We start from the raw sequence: 14,106 nt of genomic DNA on the forward strand, positions 1-14,106 counted from the left end.
ATCAGCAAAAAAACATACAACAGCAGGTATTCGCTGGTGGTCACCCACCCAACTACTAATCTGCCGATCTGAGGCTTGTGTATGGCAGAGCGGACGGGATGCCCAATTCTCCTCAGTCTGTGGTCGTATGTGATAACTTTAGAATTATTTGAATATATAACACGCGACAACACAGAAGTTGTAATTGCGAATAGGATGATCCCTGCAGGTGCTAGCACTTCAAATAGGACACGATGTATAGCTGTTATATAGCACCTGATACCAAAACTGAGTGCGACTAGCAAGTATAATATAATAGCGCAGAAGACAGACACTAAGTCAATTGTCCTTGTTAATTATGATGGAGTACGTCGGTAAAATTAGGCGAGAATTTAGACTCTACCCCTTTAAAACATACCCAGGCAATAATAGAGCTGTTATTAAATAGACATGCGTGATGAAAAGCAAATGCTTTAATTGAAGGAAATCAACCTCTCATAGGTCCCACATACTGCGGGAATATAGCATCGTTATTCCTTAGCATCCAACCGCAAGAAAGTCACAATCGACACAACGTCTTTGCATAGTAGAAAACATTCTTGATCTTGAGTTCAATCCTGCAGCGTCTTATTATCAATTCTGAAAAAGCCTATCTAGAACAAATAGTATCCGAATCTTCATCCTTGACCAATGTTCAAAGTTTTCCGCGCGAACATTGGAGAAGATTAAATTTCGCCAGATCTATTTGTAAGTAACGGTCACCGTGCTACCAGAGATTGTGGTTGACGTAAGAACTTTTCCGCTCTCCTCCAGATAAATATTAACTGCACTGTCGCCACCAGCTGTAACGGTGGCTCCGTTTACAACCGCGGTTGCTCCAGTAAAGGTAACAGTTCCAAAGTCAGCAAATGGAACTTCTGAGCCGCCGGAGAGAAAGTCCTCAACAATCCATTCAGCACTCGTACCGGGGAGGGATGAGCTTTCTCCAGTGAAAGTGTGGGATACAGTCGTTCCACCACTCTTCAATGTAGTAACTCCACTGTTGGTGCCAGTCTTTGTGGCTGTAACAGTAACAACTGATCCAGAAGTCACTGAAATTCCCGAGTAATCAACCAACGAAGCAGGGAGGTACTCATACCCTAGGCAACGAATTAGTATGATATAAAATCAAATCTGTCGAGGTAGGTAAGAAATCGGGAGCTATCTCAGGAGCCAGGATCCCACATTTTTCGAAGTAGGTTTCTTTAGCTCTTGATATAACTCTTAGCTCTAAAGCTGGCATAGCAAACGGGGCCTTTTCTAAGAGAATGTAGCTTACAAGCCTCGTAATCATACGACCCGTCTTCAATACACCAGAGGACACCAGTCTGAATGAGATCGGAATTCGAGTAGCCATCGATTCCTACCCACGCAGCACCACAATACTCCGTGCTAGAACTGCCACCAGATGGAACGGTGGGCTTAGGGACTGTGAAAGTACCAGAGACCTCGGTGATTCCTGAACCAGTGATAGCGGCACCTGCCCAGTTAGAAGACTCTACAGCGGCAGTTCCATTGACAATAGTGACATCAGAGCTTCCTTTGAATACACTGGTGCGACGGAGAGCATTCCTAGCACGGATTGCCTCTCTAGCCGCTTGCTTGCGAGCAGCGAGATTGGCCGCGAAGGTGACATTGACCATCAAAAGTACACTTGCGGCGGAAGTGAGGAACTTCATCTTGAAATATTTATGATGAAGTAGTCAACTAAGTTGAATAAAAGTAGATAACAAGTATACCAAGGGTTGTCAGCGAGGTGAGAATCTGAACGGTGGACTGAGGAGTATGTGTTGACGACGAACTCTTCAAATTGAAGGTATTTCCATAGGACTTTATACATTTTCAATATTCTTGTTATACACTACTCATACGGAGGTACGCTTCCGCAGATAACCGTGACATTTGCAAATGATCTCTCCCATTCGAACATGGCCCTGAGGCAGTGAGGCGGAGACTGAAAGAGGAATGTGTGATGTGCTGCTCCTTTGAAGCGAAAGGAAGTTTGTCTTACAATGTTTCTCTACAGGCTACCATCCACTTCTCGGTCGAACTCAGGCTATAATAGTTCTATGGAATCAATGTATCGTTGCCGCGAGGCTTTAGTATAATTTGTTTTGCAACCTGCCTAATTCAGAAAATGCTTCCGATGAATATGTGCTGATCATTACGCATCCTGGAGGTCATGTGCTGAGGACTTGAATCGTATCTCAACCACCATATTTATCATGCAGATAAGGATTGAGTTAACAGGGAGAGCTTCGCCAAAATCAAGCTTATACGCACGAAAACAGTTCTTGGTTTGCAGATCGCTGTCAGGCGTGACATTACTAAGCAATTGGGCTACGGTAATAACCCCCGGTGACCATCACAGACAAGCCCACTAAATAACCCCTTGTCGTGGAAATTCATATTTCCGCATCTTTATTTTATGCCGGGGTAAATCGAACCTACGGACTTATCATAATGCCAAGAACCCCTCTAATCAGAAGAAATAAGCTTTTTCAATCTGCGGGCAATCATGCTTTACTGTAGTGGGGTACGAATGTGCTATACGTAACGCCACGACGAAGAGCAATGGCAACATAACTAATGCAACCCCACAATGCTACCCCATAATCAACTTTCTTTTCCTATATCTCTCCCGCTTGAATTTTTCCTCAAATAGTAGCAGCCATTTTGACTGGAAGTTGATATCTTCCCGTTGCACTTCAAGACTAATCCCTGCAATCCTCCTGCAATGCCGACATGGGGTTTTGGATGCCGGGGAAAGCGGCGGCTACTTAGTCGTTGATACGGATAACTTCCGTGATAACTGAGACGGAACACCGGAATGTCAAATTTCTTGAGACATACGCCATGAGATTGTTTGCAAGTTGACGTACGTCAAATCTTTCCTGATATCTTGGCAAGTTCAGCAAATTCTCAGTAGAAGCTTATCAATGGAGCTGGGGTTGGTGGGGGCGCGGAAACGACGATGATATGGAGGTGCCTAGATACGCCGGGCTCAGATTGCATGGTCTATGACACAGAACTTGATTAATCCGGCAGATTACAAGCCATCATTATTCAGTCCAGCTGTATTCCCATTAACAAAACTGTTTTCTTCCTTGGAAACTTCCAAGCATGAACCTTTCTGTTTCTTCCAAGGTTTAGGAGTTTTGCGTTGCTCTTATGTTTCTCTTGTTCTCATGCTCTTTTATTCGTACTTCATTTAGTCTTCTGGAATTCAGCTCTAGTATGTTCTTGTACGCCTAAGGACTTTGCTTAGCCAGTGCAAAAATCTCCTATAATGAGATGCTGTGTCTACCCAGAGGAACGCAAGTAAACAGAGCGATAGCTGGTTAGTTTGGGCCGGGAAATTCGAGCTAGGAGTATCTATGACGAAATTATACTATGAATGTAATGAGGCCTCCTTCTCGCCAGTGTGGTTACCCGGAGTTAGATGCTTGAAGGAATAATCATGTCCAGTGCCCGCCAGCAATATTTCCAAACTATGGGATCAAGTCAAAGGACTTGTGGATTCGGTTGAACCATAGAGCTATGACAACTACGCTTGTAGTTTTTTGAGACTAAAGCCAAAGCTAGGCAGGTTGTTGATCTTCTTCGATTGGTCGCGTCTTGTCAACAATTTGCATAATAGACTTCAACGGCCAACTTTGAACTCAAAGGGGCAGAACAAACGTCAGCTTTGATATCGCCTCAGAAATTACAACGAGGCTGCGAGAAGCTCAGAGAATGCTAAAAATCATTGTTCAATCTGCCCGGACTAGATGTTGAGATCTATTGCTGCAGCAACAAAATCCTGTGTTCAATTCTGGGATATCAAGCTGTCTAATTTTGCGCAGCGGATGTAAGGTTTGTCCACGCTCCTTCACCGGACAAAGTCTTAACCATCTCCAGATATGACTGGCCAATGCTCAGGCTTCCATCTGCGGTGACCTGAAAGGCATAAATTAATCTCAACCAAAGATAAAAAATACTAGAATAACTGACCTCGATTAAGCCTTTCCTATATAGCTCAACCACTTGTGTATCCCGTTCCTGATAATCGGAATATCTCTTATTGAACAAATCTTCACTGTCATCGCCCCTTTTTCGATTGAGGTACCTTGCTCTAGCAACTTCCTTTGGACAAGATATTGAGATGGTCAAGTCAGGTGTGTCGATCTGTCTGAAAATAAATATGGGTATTTGAATGACGCTAGTGAGACTCACGTCGAAATCAGACCTCATTCTCTCCCTAAAAGCCTTATCTTGTTCCAGATTCCGAGGAAACCCATCGAGAAGAAACGCTGATTCCCCTTTACTCATTTCCTCTTTGATCTTCTCGATCAAGAGCGAAACGATGACGTCTCCGCGTACTAAACCTCGTGTACCACCATATCTTACGGCATCGACGATGTCTGGTTGACCGGCCAAGGGGCCGTTGATTAGGTAGCGGAGGTAGTCTCCGGCAGAGAGATGATACAGGTTGTGATCTTCTGCAAGGCGTTTGCATAGGGTCCCCTTTCCAGATGCTGGGGGTCCTGGAAATAAGGTTAGCCGAGAATGTTTTGTTCAAGGGAAGGAGTTTAGCTACCCAGAACGAAGATAACGAATGGCTTGCCAGCCATTATCACGTCATCATTTATTCTCCCTAACTGCTGCGTAATGTGTGAAGTTTTATGGCTTGAGCCGTTGAAATTAGGTATGGAGCGTGTATGTAAGCGCACGTATGTAAGCGTTTGTAGTGGGGCTTCTCCGGTGGTGCAGATGAGTCATCCCTCACCGCTCTGCTTCGTGTTCAAACGGCAAACAACATCCGCGAAAGCCGTGAAAGCAAAACAAACAGCAATCAAAGGCACCTTTCGCCATTCACAGGCGCTACGTTTTACCGGTCAGGTCATGAGCCATACTAAGTTTCCCTGTTTAAGTTCATGTGAATTAGCTAGTATATGAAGGGCCTGCTTCCCATTTCCCTTTTCCCTCTTTAGCTTATTATTCTCGTCTTTGAGAGCTTAAAACTAACATATCTTCGCCTCACATTGACCTTTCTTTGGTTCCTTGGTGTGAGCTGTGACAGGCAGAATCCATAAGTGTTCTTGTATTTGAACCCCTCATCTCATTTCGTCCCTAAATTTGTTCCTGCCACGTCAAGCTGAAAGCGTCCTCCAATATGGCCTATCTTGCATTACTAGTCTTGGTAGTAACCCTACTGCTTATCATCTACGCATACCGGTACACCAATCACTCTCGATCTCTTTCTACTCTCACCAGTCCCCCCAAGGAGGACGAGATAGTCCCCGTCAGCGTCAACTATGTTTTCACGCGCCACTGCAATGCCGACTGCAAGTTTTGTTTCCACACCGAAACATCGAGTTACAAGCTCCCTCTCTCGGAAGCTGAGAACGGCCTCCGCCTACTAGCCGAGGCTGGCATGAAGAAAATCAACTTTGCAGGCGGAGAGCCTTTCCTTTATCCGAAGTACCTGGGTGCGTTATGCCGATATTGCAAAGATGATCTGGGACTTGAAAGTGTCAGCATTGTCAGCAATGGGACCAAAGTCACTGAAAAGTGGCTTAAGGAATATGGGTCTGCGGTCGACATCTTGGCTATTTCTTGCGATTCGACGAATCCTGAAACTAATAAGGCTATTGGGCGTAAGGACCGTGGTTCTGGGGAGGCATTTGACAATGTGAAAAGCCTGTTTCAGATTAAGGAGTGGTGTCAACAATGCGGGATCAGGTTTAAGCTCAACACTGTAAGTAATAATTACGAGTATTTGGAGATTCAATTCCCCTGAACAACCTCCATTGCGCCCCACGGAATACTGCCCATGTTACCTTCTTGTCCTTTCCGTTCTATAAATCATAATAAAATGCTGATCATATATTATTATAGGTCGTCTGTTCGCTGAACTGGGAAGAGACTATGGCAGACATGGTGCAGAAGCTCGATCCATTCCGATGGAAAGTCTTCCAAGTCCTTGTCGTAGTTGGCGAGAATGAAAATGATGCACGAAAGAGAAATGCAAGGGATTTTCTTATCACCGATGCGCAGTACGAAGATTTCTGTAGTCGACACAAACATCTAAAGTGCATGATTCCGGAGCCAAACAAATCCATGAAGAGCAGCTATCTAGTCAGTCGCCTATCACATCATACAGTTTCTTCACTGCTGACAATGACCCTTTTAGCTTGTTGATGAGTACATGCGCTTCCTTGACAAAGGAGATGGAGACGAGAAAGTATCGGATTCCATCTTGGAAGTTGGGGTACAGAAGGCTATCAAGCAGGTTCGGTGGGACCAGGAAGAATTTCACAATAGAGGAGGTGTCTATAACTGGAACAGTGCAGCTGAGAAAACGAACAGTTGTGTGGGCGGTAGTGGGGATAAGAAATTAGAATGGTGAAGATATATTTGACTGCTTAGGAACTTCATAGTAATTCTAGATCACAGTTTCGCAGACTTAAAATTATTAAAAGGTGCAAAATATCATATCGCTAACCCTAATCCGGTTCAACTAAACCTCCTCTCGCACTGCTTACTAAGCATAACATGGACCATACATATCTACTCTTTACTACAGTTCAGTTCTTACTTCCTGTTTTAGCCTAATAGTAATATAACGGATTGTACCTAAAACTACGTCTATCATACTCTATACTGATCTATTTTGCATACTTCTAATAAGAATTATAAATGAATGCGCACTTTCAACTTGACATGTTTTATATTTTGATCATAATCTTGGTTGTATTCTTATATATTTTTGTCCCGTAGAGTAACTAGCCTGTTTATTGCGGCTTGCATATATTTATTCATAGCAGCTTTGATAAACAGTTGCTTACATCAGCATAGTACTATAAATTCTCCCCCCCACTCCAGCTAGAAAATTCTTTCACTCATATCTGCTTGTCCTTACCAAAATTCGAGTTCCATCAAACCTCTCGCTGCAAACCATGGTTTATACTTTTTACGACGGGACCATTGCGGTGGTCGAAAGTATCATCAGATCCTTGTCTAATATCCTCCACCAAGCCGAGCAACATCCCAATGCTAGCACTCTGCTCGAGGCCCGGTTGCACGAGGATATGTACGCATTGACCGATCAAGTGCGCATCGCATCGCAATTCTCGGAGAATATAGTCGCAAGACTAACGGGTCGGGAGCCGTTGACTTTTGAAGGCAAACCTACGACATTTGCCGAATGCTACGAGCGCATTGAGACAGTGCTGAAGAGGCTCAACGATGCTGATAAGGACGTCGTAAATCAACATAGCGATATTTTGGGGACCACTCAGGTTGGCCCTGGAAAGACGATTGAGATGAGCGGCGCTGCGTATGCTCATAGGATTGCCTTGCCGAATATTTACTTCCATCTTGTAACTGCATATGGGATTCTGCGTAAAGAGGGGGTGCCGCTAGGTAAGAAGGACTTTTATGTCGGTTTCTTTCCTCAGCAACTCGCTGGAAGTCAGTAGAGGAAGTGTTAGGGTCAGGATTATGAGCTTGAGGAGGCTTATCACGTGTTGCGTCACATGCCTGGCATAACGCTTGGGTCTATGGCTGTATATCCACGGCTTTCACCTTCTTTATTAGATCTTTATAAGTTATCATATGTATTTTCCGGAAACTAAAATCACTTCCGGATAAGTTATCATAAAATTAGACATTTCAGACAGATCAAGTCACCTTGCGTGACTTTGCTTGCGGTTGGCTAAGACGTCCATGAAAAATGAGCCCGGCATTCATTAGAAGTCATGAATGTTCAGTCTTTAGCATGGCATTAATACTATGAGAACATGGGGTAATTCGTCGGTAGTAAGCCATATCAACATGGCTTTTAATGCGAGTAAAGAAACAAAAACTAGTGCTTGTCGGAAATGATGTCTGCTACCGGTACGAAACGTAAATGATGGGTTCTTCGAAGCGTAATAAATAAAAGAGTGGTTTCGTTAGAGGACTTTTAATTCCTCTCCCGACCAATCATCGGTCTCCGTAATCTTCGATTAAGGGCAAAGTATTGTCACTAGCGCTGCTTCCACCAAAGGCTACGACCATCCCCCAAGAACACAAAGAGACAAAGCTGGTTAAATACTATTCGGACAAAGAAGACAAAATAAAGAGGTTAATTACTCTATTACGAAAAATGCTGAGAACAATGCTGATAAGGCGGAACAATGGAGGAAAAGGGGTGGTTTTATATGATTACTATGTTAATAGTTCCTCAACAACTTTTTACAACAAGTTGTCGCCGGAAAGAGCGGAGAAACAGCAAGATCGTATAGAAAACAACGTCTAGATTAAGTGTATAAATTAGGGCATCTCTTCTCGATTAATACACTTTCTTTCCTCACAACAAACAACTCCACCACAACTACACTCACACTCCACCAAACTCAATCAATATGATGTTCACCATCTTCACCGCAGCAATCCTTGCCACATCAGCCATGGCTGCACCCACCAAGCGCGCCCCTCAGCCAACTGTCAGCGACGACGCCGCTGGAGTCCTGCTCTTGTCGGAACAGAAGAACCCCTTCACCACCATTGAAGCCTCATTCACAGTCCCCGAAGTAAAGGTCCCAGCATCCGCCAACGGTGATGGGATGTACACTGCACATATCTGGACAGGCCTGGGAATGGACGCCAACAAGGATTTCAAGAACCCAGGCAACAGCTCCTTGATTCGCATCGGTGTCCGCGCTTCAACTGGCAAGGGCACTAACGGCAGCTCGGTCACAACTTACAATGCCTTCTACGACATCTTGCCTGACTTGAGCGTTATTGCCAACAGCACAGCATTCGACGTCAAACCCGGAGACTCGATCTCCGCCGACATCCACTTGGAAAGCGACAATGCAGGGCACACCACCCAGGTCGACTTCGTCATCAAGAATGCCCGACACAATCAAACTATCGGGAGCTACCTAAGCAAGCAAAATGCTACAGCAACTGCAGCCATCAAGGGAGGCTGTGCAGACTTTGTCGTGTCGGGAGACTCATCCAAGCTTCCAGACTTCGGCACAGTCAACTTTGCCATCGGGGGGCTCGGAGCCCATGGAAGTTTCGGCCCCGACAACGGAACTGTGGCCATCGGTTACCTTGTCAACAATGGCATGCTTCTCAACATGGGCGCCGGTGGAAAGAACCTCGCTGAGACCAAGGTCTTAAACAGCACATCTTTGCAGGTCAAGTATGTCGGGTGCTTGAGCGATCAAAGCAACGATAAGGCCAGTCTCAGAATGAGGTAGCTGGCAGAGAGTGAGAAAAAAGCACCCTAGAGTGGTTACTTGGTGCTAGTTAACAAATGGAGATAGATTTCTTTCTCCGCGCGGGCGTGGAGAGTCTTGGGTGGAACTCGTCATAAAACAAAAAACAATAAAAGAATCGTGGCATCATCAAATTCAATGTCCCAGATCCAACCAGGTGATTCATAAATAAAAACTTATCTCTTTCTACCTTGTAAATTGCTCCATATTTATTCCATTACAGTACCCGTATCAAATTCCCAAGTCACATCCTCGAATTCCTTTCTTCTCGTGATCAAAATATCTAGATCCTTCTCGGGCGAGATGGACGCAACGCCTAACCTTTGAAACTCACCTTTCGGCACGTGCAATTTACCTCCGTCACTCGTACTTAGCTCAAAACCAAGCACCAGCATAGCAACAAAGGCCACGATTTCAGTATACGCCAAATGTCTCCCTGGACAAAGGTTTTTCCCCCCACCAAAGGGCATGTAAGCCTGATTTTGAGCCTTCCTGACATCCTTCGGCAACGAATTTTGCGTGAGAAATCGTTGAGGGTTGAACTGCTTAGCGTCGGGCCCCCAGACATTAAGGTCTGATTGCAACAAACCAGTGGGAATTTGGACGAAAGCGCCCTTCTTAAGCAGATATCGATTGTCGAGCATAACATCTTCCAGAACTGTACGGACTGCCGCTCCTGTTTTGTTCAGCCGTAGGGTTTCGTTGAAGCACGCGGTGATGAGCGGACAATGAGATTGTAGCATTGAGATATGGAGTGCCACAGTCTCGATACCATCTCGAGTCTTTCGGCTTGTGATTTTGTTGATCTCCTGCCGAAGGGCTATGACTAGGTCTGGTTGCGAGAAGATGTGACAAATCATGTAAAAGGCGTTGGGGACAGTGTTAGTACCTGCCGCCATTATTATGCTGATTTCTGCTTGGGATATCTCTTTGGTCGTCAAGCCCCATTGACGTGCAGCCACTTCTCGGCGTTGGACCAGAGTGTTGGCATTCTTGTTAAGGCCCGCATTGTAATACTTCTCGAAAACAGGTGTAACGACATTTCTGGCTGCGTAGCCTTTGGGTGCCGTTATTTTTGGAAAGAAGTCGAGAACCAACACCCCGAGATCATGCTCAAAGTCCCTAGCTAGAAATCAGACAAAAGCTAATTTTGAACGAAGAAGCTCACCTACCATACTGATTCTATGAGGTTTGGATCTTCTGACAAAGGGTTGGGCAATCCATAAAGTGTCGCTGCTGATCCAAGAGTATATTCGTCCCGTAGCCACCGAAACAAAGGATACTCTTTTGGTGTTGTTTGAATGGCATTCAAGGATCTCGCAAGATAATTGAGCACTCGGGAATTAGTCTCCAGCAGATTCGGCCCTTGTGCCAACGATCCGTACATCTCTTGATGCAGGTCGGACATGTAGGAGTCCTCACCATTCGGAGGTCGAAAGTTAACTACGTCTGTCGCATGCTGACCAAATGCCACTGCTTTGCAACTAGCATACCCTTTAATGGTCTCGAAGTCAATCGTCTTGCTTTGACGGAAAGCAGCGTGCGCAAGCTCGGGCGATTGAACGATGTAGATTCTGGAGGAAAATAGTTTAACAGTATATATTGGTCCGGAGTAACGTTTTCTAGACTAACATTAGCACAATGGGAGATATTTATTGCACATCTCACATACCTCAGAAGGGTGAAGTAGTTATTATGGTGGCGTAGAAGTCCTATCATGTGACCAACGAATGGGATTCTGGGGCGGACAACTGGAGGCTCTTCTGGATCAACATCTTTGGCGCCCAGGAACCGGAGAACGAGTAGGGAGGTTAGAACGACCACAAAGGCGATAAATGCCGGCCAGCTTGATTTTGTCAGAAAACTGACGATGCTCTGTGTTGAATATGTGACATGCATTGTATGCGGCTCGGCCCTGAGCATTACATATAATAAATATGCTAGCATATGTCAAGTACAAGACACTCGAGAATATGCGACGTCTTGAAGAGGGAGTGAGGGAGTATGCAAAGATACCGGGAACTGGTGGGAACGCCAAAAAAAAGCTTACCTAAGCACTACTCGTATAGTCTGTTGTAGCATACAATTGTTTCGCATAATGCGCTACTGAACCGTCCCCCCCGCGGCCGCAATTAACTATTAAATACGCCGTATAGGATTTTGCAGAGGTGTACCTCAGCGTTCCAGCTTTCTGTAGGTCATATGCTTTATTTCCTATAAAATTAGGGATGTCAGGATCAGAGAATTCAGGAAGTGCATAATGTGACCTGTCACGTTTTTTCCCACAGATGAGGCATACCTGGATGGTCATGATGTAAGAGGCATAAAAGCCATATATACCGCCCTCACTAAGATCTTTAGAAGTTGTCATATTACTCACTGATTCTACCGTATAATCCACCCTGCTTACGATTCCTCACAATTAAAGGGCAGCCAAATCAGACCATTTTGCGATTATTAGACATTTTGGTAACATTATCGGATATTACTATACGCTACGCTAAACACTTTCCACTTTGATGAACACTTCTATCTAGCTCTCTAGCCTTATATTCCCTGCTTTCCCAGTTAATTGGAAGCATATTTCTACTCCACCTATATGATTTTTCTAGCTAGGCTAGCTATGCTTTCTAATGTAATAGGCATGTCTTTAATAATACGAATAGGAGATCTGAAACACTATATATAGGTTATGAGGAAGGAAAGCAGAGTTTGAGAAGCCCACGGAGCTCTTCAATTAGTAGCTAGTAATACATAGGAATCTGTGCATCTGGTGAGAAGTTGCGTGGTAGTTTTATAGTAGAATAGCACGCAGAGATTATATTTCATATGATTGTGACGAACACTTCGATATCAAAATTTGAGAGTTTGACTTGTGCTATTATAGTAAGTTCTCGCATTCTAAGCGGGTGGCGCCTTTGGAAAATTCCCTCACTCATTTCCTACTTCTCAACGCAGACATGCTGGCAACAGTACGGTAGGACATCCAAAGAGTTCTCATCCGTCGTACAATGGAAACTAAAGTTCCCCCTGTCTTGTCCATGCTCTCTTCCACAGCCAGAAGTATCCGTAATCAGTATGAGCATGTCCCCAGAAGCCTACCATACCAAAGGGTGTCATCCAAGCAGCCCAATCCCAACCGAAGCCCCTATCATAGGTCTTCCTTATATCAATCCTGCCATTTGAACGAATCTCGCCCGAGAGTGAAAATTTACTAACATCATCTGTACCAAATGCTTTCACCTGAAGAACTTCCACCTTATTATCCCGAGCCGCTGTCGTATCTGCGTCTTGTTCATTGTTTTCTTTAGCCAGGTCTGTCTCCTCTGGCTCCAATGTGGAAGTTGCAAAGTAGATACCAGTCATAGGTGGGTCAAATCGTCCAGATCCAAGACGAGCGGAGGAATTATAGTAGCCCACCCATTCGCCGTCCTCGAGGAATGACTTTGAAGTCATACATTCTAGATAGCTCTCTTCCGGGTGGTGGAAAGGGTTTCCTGAGAAAGGTACTGGGAAATCCGTGAATGAAGGGAATGGAATGTTTGTAACACAAGGGAGCAGGAACATGCTAGATTGTTGAAAGGCCTGGATGATTTGACATGATAGAACCGCAGTGACAAGTGGCTCGGATGTGTTTTCAGATTCATGATAACCCGTCAGATACGCCTCGATTTGTTGCGTATTCCTAGCTGCAACCGCCAATTCCTCGGGTGTTTCAATACGCCCAGATGAAGAACCGTAGTGGAAGATTTTGGCGGTGACGCAAAAGTTGATTGTTGCTAATGCCTCCAGATTTGCCGCCCAGCCATTCTCTCGCTTTAGCTGAGCATCCAGCATTGTTGCGTGGAGCTCGGGGTCTGTGATAAAAGGATGGTGAAGGGCTACAAGATGTGGTGCCCAGTGCATCATGCGGTACGCATCGCCATCTGTATCCAAACTCACGTTTCCTTTCTCATCCTCGAGTCGAACACTAGCAACTAACCTTCGGGCCACCGAATCAGCGAAGGCAAAACGAGCGCACTCGGAAGCGGATGTATTTCCCGAGAGGAAGCTAATGTCCCATAAGGGCATTGCATCAAACCCGTTTCCGTTCTTTATAATATCCTTGAATACAAGATGGTCATTGCATTCCTGGTGCAACCTGCGGTTGGTTTTGAGGAGTGCGAGCACAGACTTGAATGGGGAGTATGCAGCGACACGTTTGATAATCTCCGATGGAATGGTATCTAGCTTGTGCACCGTTGAAGCCATATTTCCGGAGACTGTTGCTCGATCACGGAAGGAGTGTTGTTGAGGATAGCCTTAGAGATGAGAGGAGAGGTGTAGAACAAGTAAAGATTAGACTGGTAGGGGTGTGGGGTGCTGCCTAGTTCTTAGTTGACACACTGCTCGAGTAGATGACGCAACCAGTGAAATAAAGCTGAATTCAGATAATCAGTATGCCGAGTTATCCAAGAAATAAGGAGCTTGACTTTAATTAGAGGTTTCTTTTACTTCGTACTACAAGCCAGGTGACTGGTAGCGGTCAGCGAACACGTGACCGACGACGAAGGTATAAACTTCTCAAATGTTGTCTGAACCTGCACTATGTTGCATGGCTAGATCCAATACGCCATAGAACTGCTTAAGTAATTAGTGATTGCTTCTTCCCAAGCTAATTAGCTCGGATGAAATTAGTTACTCTTATAACATGACCAGAATCCGTTTTAGGAAATCACGTACTTGCTGTGCAATTCAGAGACGCAATCTGGACGATCAAATACGAATCACACATAAAAAATATTACTACAAAATCCCTGGCATAGCAAATACTCCGTGAACCACCACAGTCCGT

The 14,106-nt window shown here is 44.8% G+C and overlaps 5 protein-coding genes across 5 annotated transcripts; 2 read left to right on the forward strand and 3 right to left on the reverse strand.

Moving 5' to 3' along the window:
• Positions 1-720: 720 nt before the first annotated feature.
• Positions 721-1,697, reverse strand: PRTA_1 (Aspergillopepsin-2; the record flags this gene model as incomplete). Its single annotated transcript, XM_031150455.1, has 2 exons — positions 721-1,118; positions 1,298-1,697. The coding sequence occupies 2 exons, from the start codon at positions 1,695-1,697 to the stop codon at positions 721-723; spliced, it is 798 nt and encodes a 265-aa protein (XP_031004997.1).
• A 2,152-nt stretch (positions 1,698-3,849) lies between these two features.
• KCY (UMP-CMP kinase) lies at positions 3,850-4,631 on the reverse strand (the record flags this gene model as incomplete). Its single annotated transcript, XM_031150456.1, has 4 exons — positions 3,850-3,957; positions 4,012-4,185; positions 4,234-4,544; positions 4,598-4,631. 4 exons carry the CDS (start codon positions 4,629-4,631, stop codon positions 3,850-3,852), a joined length of 627 nt encoding a protein of 208 aa, XP_031004999.1.
• A 542-nt stretch (positions 4,632-5,173) lies between these two features.
• Positions 5,174-6,409, forward strand: rsad2 (Radical S-adenosyl methionine domain-containing protein; the record flags this gene model as incomplete). The annotated part of the gene is made up of 3 exons (XM_031150457.1): positions 5,174-5,758; positions 5,899-6,138; positions 6,194-6,409. The coding sequence occupies 3 exons, from the start codon at positions 5,174-5,176 to the stop codon at positions 6,407-6,409; spliced, it is 1,041 nt and encodes a 346-aa protein (XP_031004998.1).
• A 550-nt stretch (positions 6,410-6,959) lies between these two features.
• LHYA1_G005514 (uncharacterized protein) lies at positions 6,960-7,481 on the forward strand (the record flags this gene model as incomplete). The annotated part of the gene is made up of 1 exon (XM_031150458.1): positions 6,960-7,481. The coding sequence occupies one exon, from the start codon at positions 6,960-6,962 to the stop codon at positions 7,479-7,481; it is 522 nt and encodes a 173-aa protein (XP_031004994.1).
• A 2,000-nt stretch (positions 7,482-9,481) lies between these two features.
• CYP8B1_0 (7-alpha-hydroxycholest-4-en-3-one 12-alpha-hydroxylase) lies at positions 9,482-11,171 on the reverse strand (the record flags this gene model as incomplete). Its single annotated transcript, XM_031150459.1, has 3 exons — positions 9,482-10,394; positions 10,445-10,846; positions 10,945-11,171. The coding sequence occupies 3 exons, from the start codon at positions 11,169-11,171 to the stop codon at positions 9,482-9,484; spliced, it is 1,542 nt and encodes a 513-aa protein (XP_031004993.1).
• Positions 11,172-14,106: the final 2,935 nt, after the last annotated feature.

This window comes from Lachnellula hyalina (genome assembly GCF_007821495.1).
Source record: "Lachnellula hyalina strain CBS 185.66 chromosome Unknown contig00075, whole genome shotgun sequence".
Classification (NCBI taxonomy): Eukaryota; Fungi; Ascomycota; class Leotiomycetes; order Helotiales; family Lachnaceae; genus Lachnellula; species Lachnellula hyalina.